Source organism: Loxodonta africana, chromosome 7 (genome assembly GCF_030014295.1).
Source record: "Loxodonta africana isolate mLoxAfr1 chromosome 7, mLoxAfr1.hap2, whole genome shotgun sequence".
NCBI lineage: Eukaryota > Metazoa > Chordata > Mammalia > Proboscidea > Elephantidae > Loxodonta > Loxodonta africana.
The window spans coordinates 123,703,431-123,721,180 of NC_087348.1; the positions used below are offsets into that span (position 1 = coordinate 123,703,431).

At 40.3% G+C, this 17,750-nt stretch overlaps 1 protein-coding gene across 1 annotated transcript in view; it reads right to left on the minus strand.

Annotated features, from left to right (window-relative positions):
• PDGFD (platelet derived growth factor D) overlaps positions 1-17,750 on the minus strand; it is a 276,377-nt gene that overhangs the window by 16,001 nt on the left and 242,626 nt on the right. Inside the window, exon 6 of the mRNA XM_003415607.4 lies at positions 5,439-5,653. Within this exon, the coding sequence (XP_003415655.2) occupies positions 5,439-5,653 (215 nt within the window). The remainder of the gene's footprint in view (positions 1-5,438; positions 5,654-17,750) is intronic.

The following is a 17,750-nucleotide window of genomic DNA, read 5'->3' on the forward strand; positions in this document are numbered from 1 at the left end:
AATATCAGCAGGGTCACCCATAGTGGACAGGTTCCAGCAGAGTTTCCAGACTGAGACAGGCTAGGAAGAAGTGCCAGGCAATCTACTTTTTCTAAAAAACAGTGGCCAGCGTAAACCTTATGAATAGCAGCAGAACATTGTCTGATATAGTGCCAGAAGATGAGCCCCTCAGGTTGGAAGGTTCTTGACTGGGGAAGAGCTGCCTCATCAAAGTAGAGTCGACCTTAATAATGTGGATGGACAAAGCTCTCGGGACCATCATTTGCTGATGTGGCACTACTCAAAATGAGAAGAAACAGCTGCAAACGTCCATTAATAATCAGAATGTGGACTATACAAAGCATGAATCTAGGAAAATTGGAAGTCATCAATAACAATGCATAAAGATAGATATTCTAGGCATTAGTGAACTGAAATGGACTGGTATTGGCCATTTTGAATCAGACAATCATATGGTCTACTATGCTGGGAATGACAGATTGAAGAGCCATGGTGTCTCATTCATCGTTAAAAAGAATATTTCAAGGTCTATCTTGAAATCTATCCTGTACAAGAAGTACAACACTGTCAATAATAGGATAATATTTATACTCCTACAAGAAAGTCCAGTTGATAAATAGAAAGTCCAGTTGATATTATAACTATTATTCAAATTTATGCACCAAACATTAAGGCCAAAGTGAAGAAATTGAAGGTTTTTACTAACTACTAAAATCTGAAATTGATCATACATGCAATCAAGACGCATTGATAACTACTGGTGATTGGAATGTTAAAGTTGGAAACAAAGAAGGAATAGTAATTGGAAAATATGGCCTTTGTGACAGAAATGATGCTCGAGATTGTATGACAAAATTTTGCAAGACCAATGATTTCTTCATTGCAAATACCCTTTTCGAACAACAGAAACTGCAACTATACACTTGGACCTCACCGGATGGAATACAAAGGAATCAAATCAATTACATCTGTGGAAAGATTGATGAAGAAGCTAAATATCATAAGCCAGAACAAGGCCAGGGGCTGACTGCTGAACAGACCGTCAATCGCTCATATGCAAGTTCAAGTTGAAGCTGAAGAAATTAAAACAAATCCATGAGAGCCAAAGTATGACCTTGAGTATAAACCCTGTTAAACCTGTTGCTGTTGAGTCCATTCCGACTCATAGTGACCCTATAGGACAGAGTAGAACTTCCCCGTAGAGTTTCCAAAGAGCACCTGGTGGATTTGAATTTCCAACATTTTGGTTAGCAGCTGTAGCACTTAACCACTATTCCACCAGGGTTTCTGACCTTGAGTATATCCTGCCTGAATTTAGAGACTGTCTCAAGAATAGATTTGACAGATGGAACACTAATCACTGAAGACCAGACCAGTTAGAGGATGACATCAAGAACATCATACATAAAGAAAGCAAAAGGTCATTAAAAAGACAGGAAAGAAAGAAAAGACCAAAATGGATGTCAGAAGAGACTCTGAAACTTGTTCTTGAACATAGAGTAGCTAAAGTGAAAGGAAGGAATAATGAAGTAAAAGAGCTAAACAGATTTCAAAGGGTGGCTCGAGAAACCAAGCAAACTATTACAATAAAATGTGCAATGACCTGGAGTTAGAAAACCAAAAGAGAAGAGCGTGCTTGGCGTTTCTCAAGCTAAAAGAACCGAAGAGAAATTCATGACTAAAGTTGCAATATTGAAGAATGCTATGGATAAAATATTGAACGGTGCAGGAAGCATCAAAAGAAGAAGGAAGAAATACACAGAGTCAGTGTACCGAAAAGAATTGGTCAATGTTCAACCATTTCAAGAACCAATGGTATTGACGGAAGAAATCCAAGCTGCACTGAAGGAAGCGGCAAAAACCAAGGCTCCAGGAGCTGAAGGAATACCAACTGAAATGTTTCAACAAACAGATGCGACACTGGAAGCATACGCCAAGCATCTACGCCAAGAAATCTGGAAAAGAGCTACCTGGTGACTGACCGGAAGAAAACCATATTTGTGCCCATTCCAAAGAAAAGTGACCCAACCAAATGCGAAAAGTATTGAACAAAGTCATTAATATCACATGCAAGGAAAATTTTGCTGAAGATAATGCAAAAACACTTGGGGCAGGACATCGACAGAGAACTGCCAGATTCAGAAGTGGATGTGGAACGAGGGGTAGCATTGCTGTCTTCAGACAGACCTTGCCTGAAAGCACAAAATACTTGAAAGGTGTTTACCTGTGTTTTATTGACTATGCAAAGGCATTGGACTGTGCGCATCATGACAAATTATGGATGTCATTGCAAAAAAATGTGAATTCCAGAGCACTTAATTATGCTCATATAGAACCTGTACATAGAACAAGAGGCAGTCATTCAAACAGAAAAAGGGGATACTGTGTGATTTTAAAAAATTGAAAATCATCAATAATGAAATAGGGAAAGATGTGCATCAGGGTTGTATCCTTTCACTATACTTATTCAATCTGTATGCTGAGCAAATAATTTGAGAAATTGGACTATAAAAGAACTTGGCATCAGAATTGGAGGAAGACACATTAATGACCTGCCATATGCAGATGACACAACACTGTTTACTCAAAGTGAAGAGTATTTGAAGCACTTACTGATGAAGATCAAAGACTACATATAGCCTTCAGTATGGATTACATCTGAACATAAAGAAAGCAAAAATCCCCACAAATGGACCAATAAGCAACATCATTATAAATGGAGAAAATACTGAGGTTGTTATGGTTTCATTTTACTTGGATGCACAAACAACATCTATGGGAGCAGCAATCAAGAAATCAAAGGACAAATTGCATTGAGCAAATTTGCTGCAAAAGACCTCTTCAAAGTGTTAAAATGCAAAGACATCACCTTGCGGAGTAAGGTTTGCCTGATCTAGGCCATGATATTTTCAGTTGCCTCATATGCATGTGAAAGTTGGACAATGAGTAAGGAAGACCAAAGAAGAATTGATGCCTTTGAATTATGTCATTGGCAAAGAATATTGAACGCACCATAGACCGCCAGGAGAATGAATATATCTGTTTTGGAAGCAGTACAGCTAGAACGCTCCTTAGAAGAGTGGATGGCAAGACTTCGTCTCACATACTTTGAACATGTTATCATGAGAGACCAGTCCCTGGAGAAGGACATCACACTTGGTAAAGCAGAGGGTCAGCAAAAAAGAGAAAAATCCTCAAAAAGATGGATTCACTTCTCGCTGCAACAAAGGACTCAAACAGAGCAATGAATGTGAGAATGGCACAGCACTGGGCAGTGTTTCATTCTGTTGTACATAGGGTCACTATGTGTTGAAACTGACTTAATGAAACCTAACAACTGACAAGAGAATGTATCTTTCCTGAAAGCTTCTTTTTTTAAAAACCAGTACCAAAAATGTCTGTTATATCCTATTTATTTCGAAGGCACAGAATGGTTGTTAGGAAAAAGGAAAGAAAAAAAAAGAAAAGAAAAACAACTTTACCATGGTGCCTAGAAACTTCTGAGGACAGGAAATTATAAAGATGGGAACAATTTATTGTGCAGTGAAGAAAGCTCAAACCCCTACAGCAGAAGTAGCCTGGCCTGTGACAAGAGCAGTGATATTAGTTTCATCAGGGGATCTGTAATTTCCTGAATTTCACTCCCTAAATGTTGAGCATTGAAATATTTGCAGAGAAACACACAGGCCTGATTAGTGTGATAAGTTCTGGTTACTCCCTTAAGGGTGCTCATCTCTCCTAGAAACTCATTTCACATCTCATCAGTTACGACCAGGAGCTGGGGAAACTGGACCCTCATTTCTCTGAGGTAAGACTACAGACATAGAACTAATAGAATAAAAAACCATAAAAACCAAACCCGTTGCCATTGAGTCATTTCCAACTCATAGCGACCCTATAGGACAGAGTAGACTGCCCCACAGAGTTTCCAAGGAGTGCCTGGTGGATTCAAACTGTGAACCTTTTGGTTAGCAGCAGTAGCTCTTAACCACTATGCCACTAGAGTTTCCCAATATAGAATAAAGGACTAGGATTTTTTCCCTAAAGAACCTGGCTCAAGCAACCTCCATTTCTGGAAATGGAACAAGCTTTCTGCGATTTTCCATAGGGCACTCAACACAGTGATAGCTGTGACACATGTCAAGGGTAATGTCGGAGTCTAGGGGAAATGCGACAGTAGTGTTCATTCCAGGTATGCGGTTACTGACTGAGTGATGGATGTTGGTGTGTCCCTTTGTCCAGCACTTGGCAGAATGACTTTGAATAGAGCTCTAAAGAGTCCTAGAAGTAAAAATATTATGACCTTCTTTTAAAGAGATGCTTTAAAGAATAGTTTCAAAAGATGCCAACATTTTAGACCCACTCGAGACAAAACAAAGAGATCAAGGGCTTTCCATTCTAGATATTAACTGTGAATAGAAATTTATAGGTAGCAGCCATTTTGTATAGAGACGAGAAAGGAACTGAGAGGAGAATAGCTGGACCCTTGAGAGTTCTTCAGCGTTAGCTGCCAGGGAGGAAAAAGTCCTTCTGGGTGTGTGGTTCACTCTGCAGTTTCTACAATAAGCAGTTAAAAAAGCAAGCTGAAATAAAGCACTCTACAAATGCAAAAAGGCCTGAACTTACACACTCTCCCTTACTTATCACTAAGGAGAGATCTTGTCATTTCCTAGATCGTCCTGCCATACCTAAAAGCAAAATCTTTGATGTGTTGAAAAAACATGACGTGCTCACTACGGGTGATAAGGTAAACAAGGTAAGCACAGTGCTTATCTCGCCTATTGGATAATCCCCCCTTATTAAAGGTTACTGATCTCTGTACATTTTTGTTGCTCTTCTATCTTTATATTTTCTTTTGTTTATTTTTATATAATTCAAGAGCCGATTCCCCAGATAGCATTCAGTGGTATGCAGGAAAAATGGGCATTTCTAGAGGAAAAATTCTCTGACAGTATATATTTTCTGACAATTTATATTTTGCTATCTGTGCTAAATTTATATTTTGCTATATGTGCTGAATTTTTTAATGCCTGAATTTAATTAAAGTTTGACTCTTAGCATTTTCTTAAGGCAACCTAAATTTTGTTGTCATATCCTGTAAATGAATAACATCATATTTTTAGAAGGATGCCAAATAGGCTCAGAAATTACTATATCATACATTTGACTATATATTCTAGCCAGGCTGTTGTTGGCCCACATTATGACAATTAGAAAAGGGAGCCTCTTTTGCAGGGTGAATTTAAGGCAGTAGATTCCAGGAGGCTAGCACAGGCAGAAATTCAGCTCCCGATCATCCCTGTGGCTAGGAGACCTTGTGCAGCGAGCAGCCTGAACCACCACATGCAATGGCCCTGTACCCTTACAGATTACAGGACCGATGTAGCCAAAGGGGGCTTAATGCAGCATGGTAATAAAGACATTTCACAATGACATACCTCGTGATACTTTTTCACAGTTTTTCCCGAATTGCACGTGCAGGACTTCCAGTTGACAGTTCCGCAGCCACAATTTCCTCCACAGCGCTGCACAAGGAGGCAACGTGGAAAGAAGACCACGTTGGTCACCTTCAGCTCCTCTCTTAAATTGACCGAATAATTCCTGGGAGTGCAACTGTACCGCTTGACATCATCATTGAGCCTGTCCAGGTCAACTGTAAGCAAACACACGCACTGTGAAGACATGTGTGTTTTGGAAAGGGGTGGGAAGATTCTGTGAGGACAACCTTAATCCGTAGATTAAATCTGTCCTTGAGATCTCAATCACCACCCCAGACACCTAAAGTGGAAAATCTAGTTTCTCTTTTGTCCACTAAAAAAAAAAAAAAAGATTCTTGGCTAAAATCTGTATCTTGGCTCAAATTTCCTTGAAACTTTTTTCAAATGTAAGAAAAAAAATGTTATGAGGAAAGAAAAGGAGTAAAAATCCGTTGTTGTTGAGTCGAATCTGATTCATAGTGACGGTACAGGACAGAGTAGAATTGCCCCACAGGATTTCCAAGGAGCGCCTTGGTGGATTCGAACTACTGATCTTTTGGTTAGCAGCCATGGCTCTTAACCACTACACCACCAGCGTTTCCAATTTAGCGTGATTGCTTTTTAATCTTTTCTGGCTTTTTTTTTGCTAAATAAATCCTTGATTTTAAGCTATTTTTATAATATAATTTGAATTATGTTGGGGCCACATCAGGGATAACCAATCTATTTACCTGGCAATGGAATTTTTCAGTAAATGAGGGGAAGAAAGAAGTTCGAGCTTCATTTTAACTCAAAGGTCAACCAACACATTACAGAAAATGGCATTTTGTCATTGTTGTGAACGTGCTACCTATTTGTGCGTGAGGTCCTAGATGGCAGTAAAGCATGGCGGTTAAGTGCTGGGCTCCGCAGTAAAGCTATAGTTGCCTTCACATCATGGCTGTGCCTCTTTTTAGTTGGAGAGTTACTTAGCTGCTCTCAGCCTCTGCTTTTTCATCTATAAATTATAAATAATGTAACTTTACCCATTTCATAGCAATGCTTGAAGGATTGACTGCAGTGTATTTGGCACTCGGTTGATGCTGGTTATTATTATTCATCTTGATTCATTTTAATTATTTCCCCATTTTTTTTCCCCGAAAAGCCAGATAGTTAAAAATAAACAAAACAAGCTTCTAGATATTTCTCTTTTTTGGCCACTAAACCAAAGAAGAAGAAGAAGAAGAAAAAACACCAAACCCACTGCCGTCGAGTCAATTAGCGACCCTATAAGATGGAGAGTTTCCAAGGAGTGGCTGGTGGATTTGAACTGCTGACCTTTTGGTTAGCAGGTGAAAGCTTAACCACTGTGGCACCAGGGCTCCTACTCTATGTAAATAATTGTCAAAGGGGTATGGTTAGTGGGACCTCTATGAAATAAGAACATCACTCTAAATGCTCAATTCTAGGTCATAAATACTTACTTGAATAAAATTTGTATGACTGTTTTATAGAAATTATATTTTAATTAATGTTCTTAAAAATCCATCTAATCATCCAACCATTTGGCATCCAAATCCCATAGCCGGTGAGCGCACACATGAATATCTTCTCACAAGAGTGCAGTTAGGAGAAAATCATTTTATCTGCACAAGCTCCAACCACTCTTTCTAAGTGCACCTCCCTTATGCATTAACTAGGTCACCATAGGGAGATTCTACCCCAATAAGTGTCTTAGTATTAAGACAAAACTTCTTGAGGAGCAGTAAGGAATGGTCTGTAGGGATAGAGGTCAAAGGCCAAGAACTCTGTCAGTAGAATGCATCTGAGGACAATAAAAAAAAAAAGAGGCCACAAGTCTGGGCAAGGAGTCCACTTGACCCAGGAAGTCAGCGAATTTCATTGATGGCAAGAAAAAAAAAAAAAGGCCATATGGCTGGATTACCTCTTGAATAAGGAACTAAATGGCAACCGGACCGATGCCCCGCCCGAGTATATACGTGGGTGACTGTCCTTGCGTAAGTGCAATGATACTTTGATTCTCCAGGACAAGGTTTTATCCCTAACTGTTATATGCTGAGCCTGGACCATGGTGGGGGCTGAATAAATGCTAAATAATCACTGTGCATAACTTATTGCTGTATTTTCCCCCTTCCTTTGTAAAGGCATGTCATAAGTTTAGCTGCAATCAATCCAGATTTAAATTGAATGAACTCTGTCTTGGGAAAGGAACCATTTTATTGCTGTTAAAGCCCTGAAAATAACTGCAAGCAAAGCACGACAGATTACATAAATGGATTAAGAACCGCAGCAATCATCCATTACAAGTGTCACCTTGAGATAAATACTGATGCTGGCCTGTGCATTGCTGGGCTGTGGTCAGGGCTGATGCAGACAGCCAAATCTGCTGCCTGTGATAATGGGGATGTATTTGTCTCACACCGAGGAATAAAGAGGTGTTATTAGCAGGAAAGGGTTGTGACGTGTGGGAAGGCAGAAAGGAAGTAACAGTATTGAGTCTTCACTTCAGTTCAGTTCTCTCCTATGCGCCTTACACATATTGCTACATTATTTATTCCCCATGCTTTTTGATAGAGGATCAGTGAAAAAGAGGAAGGCCCTCAAAGAGATGGATTGACACAGTGGCTGCAACAATGGGCTCAAGCATAACAACGATTGTGAGGATGGTACAGGAGTAGGCAGTGTCACTATGAGTTGAAATCAACTGGATGCCACCTAACAACAACAAGGACCACCCTTTTGAGGTGGGTACTGTTTACCCAAGATGAATACTAAGTGGTCAAACTGGAATTGAAACCCTTCCCCCTTTTGCTCCATAGCCTTTGCCACATCGACCAGAAGAAGGGGGGTGATGGGTAACTCTGTAGCTGAAGGAAGAGGACCAACCTCCCGGGTGCTCAATCAGGTTCCCTGCAGGGTGTTATACTAGGGGAGGCATGGCGAATGGCCACATTCTTATTTCCAGGATATATCTGAGCTACATGACAGCATACCTACTTTATGGAATTCAGCTAAACCCCAAAGATAAAGCATATATGCCTTACTCCACTTGAAATGAAATCCCTTATATTATATAACTGTTTTAGTGACTAGTGCTGGTGACTTCTGTTTCTTACCAGTTATGAAGAAATTTACCCTCTGCCAGTTTTATGCATCAATTCACTGATGTGACTAAAAACTGTGGCCCAGTATGACTGCTGTAAAATCCAGCTGCCCTACTTATCAGGGGAATGAAACCACCGAGGCACTCAATTTAGAACTAGAACTAAAAGGTTCTCCTGACTGGATGCAAATAACTTCAAAGTATGATTGCAGACTCTCTGCAGGGGATATTCTAGTCAAAAAAGACTGATTAGGCAGCTTGGCAGCGCAGGGAGCCACGCGTGAGCCTGTGCAGCAGTTAAGGCTTCTGGTGCTCGGGCCTGGAAGCGGGACTGGTAGACAGCCTTCTGGGAGGGAGGCAGGCCAAGCCGTGCAAATCCAGGAAGAGGGGCTGCCCTTTTCCATTCCTGCTTCAGTCTCTATAGCTGAACATTACAGAGCAGCAAGGATGCCCCCAATTTAACTCTAAGGCCCATTAAACCAAAAAAAAAAAAAAACCAAATCCACTGCCGTCAAGTTGATTCCGACTCATAGCAACCCTATAGGACAGAGTAGAACTGCCCCATAGAGTTTCCAAGGACCGCCTGGCGTATTCGAACTACTGACCTCTTGGTTAGCAGCTGTAGCAGTTAACCACTACCCTACCAGGGTTTCCAAGGCCCATTAATCTCACCTAATTGCCCTTATTTCACCCAGGTAGGTGTACCTAATGTCATCATCCCTCTTTTGCTGTCCTTCTGAATTTGAATCTTGCCTTTTTCATGGATCTTCAACATCAGTTAAGCTTTTTGGGCTGCGAGCTGCAAACCTGCTAGAAAGGCTGAGAAGGACCGCTGCCCCAAACGGCTTCCTCTGGACATTAATCCAGTGTCAAGCACTGCACAGTGCAGGGAGTCCCTTCCTTCCATAGCCCCAGCCTCACAGCATAGTGCAGTCCCAGATGTCCCTCATGCTGTGATAAGAATTCTGAGATCTGAGCACTGGGATGGGAACATGTAAAGCAACAATATACTGGTAGTGCAGAAAACCCAAAATCCAAACCCATTGCTCTTGAGTCAATCCTGACTCATGGCACCCTGTGTTGTTACAAGAATAGAACTGCTCCACTGGGCTTTCTTGGCTGTAGTCTTTAAGAGAAATAGATCTCCAGGCCTTTCTTCCACAGTACCACTGGGTGGGTTGGAATCACCAAACTTTAGGTTAGCAGTTGAGTGCAAACTGTGCCACCTAGGGACCTTGTTCAGCTCAGGTGTGTGAGGAAGGAGGGTCAGCCTGGTCTTTTTGATCCTGGCCATCTGTATTACTATGTGCCAGGTAGTGAGAAAGTTCTTCATATATGTGATTGGATTAACACTTCATAAATGCTATGAACTACGTACCATTCTGGAAACCCTGGTGGCATAGAGGTTAAGAGCTACAGCTGCTAACCAAAAGGTCAGTAGTTTGAATCCACCAGGTGCTCCTTGGAAACTTTATGGGGCAGTTCTACGCTGTCCTACAGGGTCATTATAAGCTGGAATTGACTCAAGGGCAACAGGTTTTACATACTTTTATTACCTTTCCTTCTATAGAGTGGGAACCCTGGTGGTGTAGTGGTTAAGTGCTACGGCCGTTAACCAAAAGGTCAGCAGTTTGAATCCACCAGGTGCTCCTTGGAAACTCTATGGGAGCAGTTCTACTCTGTCCTATAGGGTCACTATGAGTCAGAATTGACTCGACAGCAATGGGTTTGGTTTTTTCATAGATGAGGATACTAAGACTTTGAAACATTAACAAAAAATCTTGTCCACAGACACACACCCGGTGAGTGGCATAGCCAAGTTTTGAATCCAGGCTTTTTAGTGTCTCTTTTTGTCCTTATGAGCCTCAGTCTGAAGACCTAAAGGATAGGCGAAGAGCAGCTTCCCAGCCATGTTACAGCCTTCCCACCGGAGGACCACTCGCAACCCAAATGGCCTGACTACCTTGGTGCATTGAGAGACCCTGAGCTATCATTTTCAAGATGTCGTCCATAACATTTACCCAGCCTTGAGTCTGTGCACACACATTCACCATGTTCACGCTACTAAACCAGTCAACTGCACAGAACCCACTTTTCTCTTTGACATTGTGCAATATAAAGCGTTTCATCCTTTTCTACCTGGACAGAGGGGATTTTTGCCAAGGCAAGCTCTTCACGTTGCCCTCGTTTCTGCTTGAACCTCTTCTTGTCCTCACCTACCCACAGTCTGTGTCCTGAAAACCAATCAGAGGCCCACGCAAAGAGCTAGAAGCGCTGGTAACAATGATTGGTCTTAGTAGGAACAAATGCCAGAATCCTAGAGCTTCTTTCTCTACGACAGACAAAGCCAATGTTACATTTCATATACTTGGCAAGCAAAGGAGCCCTGCTGGTGCAGTGGTTAAAGCATTCAACTGCTAACCGAAAGGTCAGTGGTTCGAAACCATTAGCAGCTCCGCGGAAGAAAGATGTGGGAGTCTGCTTCCGTAGAGTTTACAGCCTTGGAAACTCTGTGGGGTTGCTATGAGTTGGAATGAACTCATCAGCAGTGGGTTTTTGGGTTTGGCAAGCAAGGCATGGGTGGTAAACAGCTTAAGAAAAGATTCTTGAAATCTTTTCTAACTTGATAATTTCCATTTTTGTGACTGCAAAAATTCATTGTGAAACAAAAAAACCCTTCAAGTGGAAATTTTGTTCTTCTCATGCATGTTTAATTCACTGCTTGTTTTGTTCAACAGGAAGGTGGCTTCCTTGGGTCAGTCTCTGTCAAGTGAACAGACAGCTTTCACTGTGCTGTTCTTTCATCAATCTTTATTCTGTTGCATGTGTCACCAGGCTTTGTTCTCTTCATCTTCCTGAGTCTGCTGGAGTAGCCAATTAAAATTCTGCACATTATTAGAGCTAGCCAGTAATCCAGTATAACAACCCAGCCTAGCCTTTATAATGGTGAAATCCTTTATAAACCATTTAGCTGGCAGGAGCAGTAGCACATATTGAGCACATGGTGGGGGCATGAGAAGCTGAGCACTTGAAGTCGGGCTGTGCTCTTTTGTTAACATCATGCTTTTGTCATTTTATTTTACCTTCTCTACAATCTGTCTGCTACACCTTTTTAATCTTTTATAGCCTAAGTCAAAACGCACATTCACCCTTCATCTCCCTTCACCCCTTCACTACGTACTCACTACACTTTCTCTGCTTTCTGTTATAGGACTGGCTTCATAGAATTTTCTTTATCGGTTGCTTTATTTAGGTGCTTCTCTTGTACTAAACTGTAAGGTCCTTGGAAGCAGGAAGTGAATCACCTTTGTATCCCTCTCTTTTGTAGTGTTTTGCCCCTAGTAGAAAGACTGAAGACAGGCCATTAAGTCCACTTCCTCTAAAATCATTTGATTTGAAGTGTTAGAAGCAGGAGACTGCCGGAAGAAACACACCTTTGTAGTCTACGAATATATGCTATTTCAGGATATTTAAAACAACTAACTGAATCCAATAAAACAGCTGATGTCATTATGGCACCCCCTAGCCAAGCATTAAGGAGCCCTGGCAGTGCAGTGGTTAAGCGCTCGGTTGCTAACTAAAAGGTCAACTATTCGAACCCACCAGCCACTCCACTGCAGCAGTTGGTTTCCGTGAAGATTATAGCCTTGGAAACCCTATGGGGCAGTTCTACTTTGTCCTACAGGGTGGCAATGAGTTGGAATTGACTAGATGGCAATGGGTTTACAGACGCAAGCATTTCTGATCTTCTTTGGTGACTCTGAATGGATACCCATAAACTTAAAGTCCAGATTTGAAATGTTTGGCCATTTATAGCCCTACAAATCAATCCTGATTTTCCTTGCAAAGAATAGGTACTCAGTAACTACTCCCTGAACACATCAAGTAAACTTTTTTTTTTTTTTAATTTAATTTTTCTTCTTATAAGAGAGGGAGAAAGATTCTAGCTATCTTTCAGAGTGGGTAGAGTGTTATCTCATACGTTGCAATGTTTGTCTTTGATCTCAAGATGCTGTGTGGTGAAGTGGGAAGGTGTTATGGTAGAACTGAGAAACCAGGGTTGTAGAGCCAGCTCTACCAGGGATGAGTCATGATGCATGAACATTGCTGGTGTCAAGACCCATGGAAATTACAATCAGTCCCATACATGGCACAGGATGGCATCAAAAAGGCTGGTTCTCAGATACATATCTCAAGCCGCTAAGGAACACATCTTGGCCAAATAGGAAATAGTACGACAATCTGTTACGCAAACTGCTAAACATTTGACTTTGATGTTGAAACACTAAATTTACCACCCTGTGGGGGTGGGAAGTAAGGGGGATATATGACTGATTGCAGTATTTTTACTCCAAGCAACTAGTGTCTCTCAGCCTTTTTCAAGGTTTATAAATTCCCCAGGAGTAGTCTGTTCATCTTTATGGACATTACAACCCCACTGTGATTTGCAGATTCCTTCTTGTATAAATCAGCACATAAATGTTTTCACATTTCAGCCCCAATCTGGAAGTACAAATATATCTGGAAAGCAAAATTATTTTATCACTTTTAATGAGGAAATACTGGGGTATCTTTAACTTAAAATCATGGAATACACTGAATATCTTGACTCCATTTGTTGGCTTAATTCCAAAGGAATGGAAACATTTACCACTTGAATTTACAAAAGGACAAAGTGACTAGCTGGTTTTCTGAGGGCAGAACAGAAAGAAATTAACTGAAATCACAGCAAAAGCTTCCTGATCAGACAATTCCTGACTTTCAGGGTTTAAAATGTTATTAAGCTACTAGCGAATGGAAATGTATCTAGCACCTACTATGTGCCCAGCACTGTGTGAGATGCTTCCACAAACCCAAGCTTCATTGAATCCCCAAACCCTCAGCTTAGAGATTATAATTCCATTTGATAGATATGAAAACTGAGATACGGAGGAGTTAAGTGACTTGCTCAAAGTCACCAAGCATACAGTAATCATTCAATAAATGTGTGCTGGAGAATGCATGGATGAATGAACGAACAGCTGCAAGAGCCTGTCTGAGGCAAGAAAGCAGTTCATAAGGTAAATAACACCAGGAACTCATGACTCAGGGGGACGTATGAGGCACGTCTATAAAGTGAAAAACAAGAAAACAAGTTAGGAGTAGATTAAGCATCAAGGAAGCTGTTAGACATTTCTCTCTCTCATACTTGACCATGAGTCTCTGAGCTTTAAACAGTGTTGCTATCTTCCACAGCACGTCAAGGCTGACGAACCCAGGTTCATGTCATGGCACTCTATTTTCTAGCTGCCAAGGAACCTTTCTGATTTTTTTTTTTTCCTGCATAAAATGGGAATAACAGTACTTTCCTGCCAAGAAACGCATTAAGATTGAGTGAGCTATGAGTATGTGAAGCATGGTTCCTGGCTGGTTCCTGGCTCTTAGTAGGCAGGCCCTACGTTATTGTTGAAATGAGCAAAACAGTTAAGTGAGGCAAAGTTAAGAACAGAATCGTCCAAAACCAGAAGTCATGGAGATTCTTCATTTGGGGATCTCCAAGGAAATGAAGGTCATGCCCACCTCAATCTAGAGGTCAGAAGGAAATGATTATGTGTTTTCAGCTTAACTTCATGGGACTTAGCACAATCCTTTGCCGAAAAAGGCTCTCACTTAGCTAGATTCTCCCAGCACCAGCAGCTCCTGCTTAAGCCTGTGCTCCAGTAAGGGTGTACTGTCTCTCTAAGTTCCGGGGGCACAGAGCAAAGGACGCTTTAATGGTTCCCAAGGCTTCACAGAAAAAACTGGGCGTGGAAAACACAAGGCATGCACACTCATCTTTAACAAGAGTAACTGTTGTGGAAAAGGAACCTTCGTACACCAAGACACTAAAAGTTACTATGCCTTTCCATCACCAAATGGAATTTTCCTATTGACTTGCATTTGAATTATACACCTAGAAAGGAGGAATCACTTTGATTATGAGAGTGGGGTCAGGATATCCACAAAGATGGACAATTTCATCTAGGAGAAAGGCAGAGAAAGTGGTGTCACTGTGAGGAAAAACAACTCAAAGTGTCCTTGACCCCCTGCTGAGAGTTTTCTTCAAACACGTTATGTGTGTGCCCTCATCAGCACATGCAAGAAGACAAACAACAATACGGCTTTCATTAATGCCTGCTGGCAAACTGACTGATGGGGAATCTAGAGACTTACAAATCATATGACTCATAAATGGTGGCTAAAGTTTAAAAAAAAGCTTAGCAAAGAAAATATCCAACAAGCAAAATGGTAAATGGTGCCAGAAAGTTTCTGGATAAATAGTATCGTAAAGAAGTTTAGAACTTGGCGATTATTTTGTAAACTTTTAATGAGTGTACCGACTCTACAGATACTTGAATATGACAATATTTGGATACGATGTATGAGGCTCTCCAGATTACTGATGACTATCTCAGAGCCTCTCAGGGAATGGAGCACAAGAGTTCACAGAAATATCTTGGTCTCTGCAGAGGTTCGTAAGCAATTAAAGTAAAAATAGTAGCCATGTGGAGGGCCCATGAAATGCCGAATGGTGCAAACCAGTAAGCACTCGGCTACTAACCGAAAGGCCTGATGGTTCGAATCCACCCAGAGGTACCTGGAAAGAAAGGCCTGCTGATCTACTTGTGAAAAATCAGCCACTGAAAACCCTGTGGAGCACATTCTATTCCGACACATGCAGTCGTAGTGAGTGGGAGTTGACAGCAACTGGTTTAGTTTTTGGTATATGTTAGCTACTCTGCATATTATCCAACGCTAACACGATTTTGCAGAGGCATTCTAAGTAGACCCTTTTTAGAGGCGTGGGAAACAGAGGCTCAGATTTGTGACTTCCACAAGGTCTTAGGATCTGAGTTAGAATTTTATCAAAAATTTGTTTGAAAACAAAGCCTATGCTCTTTCCACCACAACATCCTGCTTTCTTTTGTTCTGTTTCTATTAAAATTTATGGTAAACAATGTTAATATTGCTAAAGAAAAGCTTTTACTTGGAGCATATGACACGGTTCAAAAAAAAAAACCAGTGAAGCTAATCCTCTTTCAAGGATAGCAATTAGAAAAATAAATCCCTTTTGATTTGATGTTCCCAGTACCTGTGTTTGTTTACTTTACAGAGAGGTAGCTACAGAGAGATGATATCTCAAGACTGATTTATCTAATTCATCCCTGGTGTCAGCCAAGGGCTTTTTGCAAATTCTCATCCAGATTATCAAAATAATCAAATGGAGAAAGTTGCAGGTTTTTAACTTGTGGCGACTTCAGCTTGCTTCTAAAATACATTAATGTCTTAGTACACTGAAATTATTTCCCAGATTCTAAATTACTTTTGAAAGAGGGAAAGTTGACAGAGGGAGAAAGAGGGAAATGTAAACAGCACCTAATTAGCATGGCATGACATGACAAAGAAACAGTAAAAACAAAAAAAAAGATACTATGACTTCAGAGACTTCAGAACCAATTCAAAGGTTCTGAAATGAAAGATATTTTTTATTTAATTTAATCTTCAGTTCCTTATGCCAGTTATTTACTTATAAAAAGTTTATAAAATAAGGACATCAAGTGTTTTAGATCATAGAACAAAATAATACCATGTAGGAAATTCTAAAATTAGTATTTGATCTATGGGAATGGATCAGTAACTACCCCAAAGTTATAACATCTAACCGTTTTAGAGTCTGTAAAAAGCATGTATTTCAAACTCTATCACTCAGAATCAATTTAACATCAAGATATTTACTCCACTCAATATTAAAATGCTGAGTTTTTTTTAAAGAAAAGTGCATGTTAACTTTGGCATGCTCATCTAAAAAGGCAACTCTATCCGGAAGAATCTATTTTTATTAAGCATAATTATAGTTCAAAGCTTTTAATTTGGAGAGTCCCAAAGATTATGTCTATATTTGAATCACAATGAAGCCCTGGTGGTGCAGTGGTTAAGAGCTCAGCTGCTAACCAAAAGGTCGGCAGTTCGAATCCACCAGCTGCTCCTTGGAAACCCTACTGAGCAGTTCTACTCTGTCCTATAGGGTTGCTATGAGTCAGAATCGACAAGACAGCAACGGGTTTAACCACAACACTTAACCTGGGATCACAGGCCACCCTCCTGGCCGTTATGTGCTGGGTTTTTATACAGCAAACACACTAGCATTCTGGGAAATTAAGTTCTCCGATAATAAGCAAAAGAATGGATCTCACACTATTAATATCCATAAATCCACTTTTATTTAATGTCCAGTCTAGTAGAGTTCAAGGTCAATCACTTTTTAATTTAGAATTGTCAACTTTCATGCTCTGAACTTGAATATACTCTGCTCCTAAGTGTATAGGTTGTATTTTACACGAATCACAGTATAGTTTCAGTTAGACCACAGAGGTCACGCAGTGGTTCAGATGGTCATTGGGTAGCTTAAAGAGCATCTGTATAATTTTACCTAATTCTGGGCAAATTTTCTATACGCATGATGCATGTCCATCAGAACAAGTAAATGAAACTTGAACTTGAGGCAGGTTTTTTGTTAACTTTTGGGCAGCTTTGAGCTTGAAATTCTTGGCAAAAATTGAATTTTGGAACTGCAGTTATCTACAGATTTCAATTATCCATGCTACCCTTTTCTCCATTATCCCCTAGGAAACTGAAAGTGGGATATATTGTTATATTATCTTCAGTTTGGGAGCATTTACAGACAAGTTCAAGCTTATCTATTACTTGTAAACTAAAAAAAAATAGACCTTATGGACTGAAGTTGTGCCTTCAGTACTTGCCAATGTCACCTGTCACTTTCCTTTCTATCTTCTGCAAAAACTTTTACTGTTCTCTTGCTTCCCATTTTCAACTCTCTTTTTGGAGAGAAATTAAAAACTCTCCATCAACCAACCCCTTTTCTGTCAAATAAACAGTAGAAGCAAAACAAAACTTAATTTTAAAATATTAGCTGCTGTTGCTTCATTACAGAAGTTCTCCACCTAGTGTATATGTGTTCTATTTTAGAGTTTATAAAACTGTGTTCTATATATTCATATTCGTAGTTCATCTTAGATTCCTTCTCTTTGGAACCATGAAAAGTGCTACTTTTGATTAGTTTGGGCAAATGAGAATACATGCTCAACAGATATTCATAAATGGCAAGCTGATTTTTCTGCACAATATCCTTA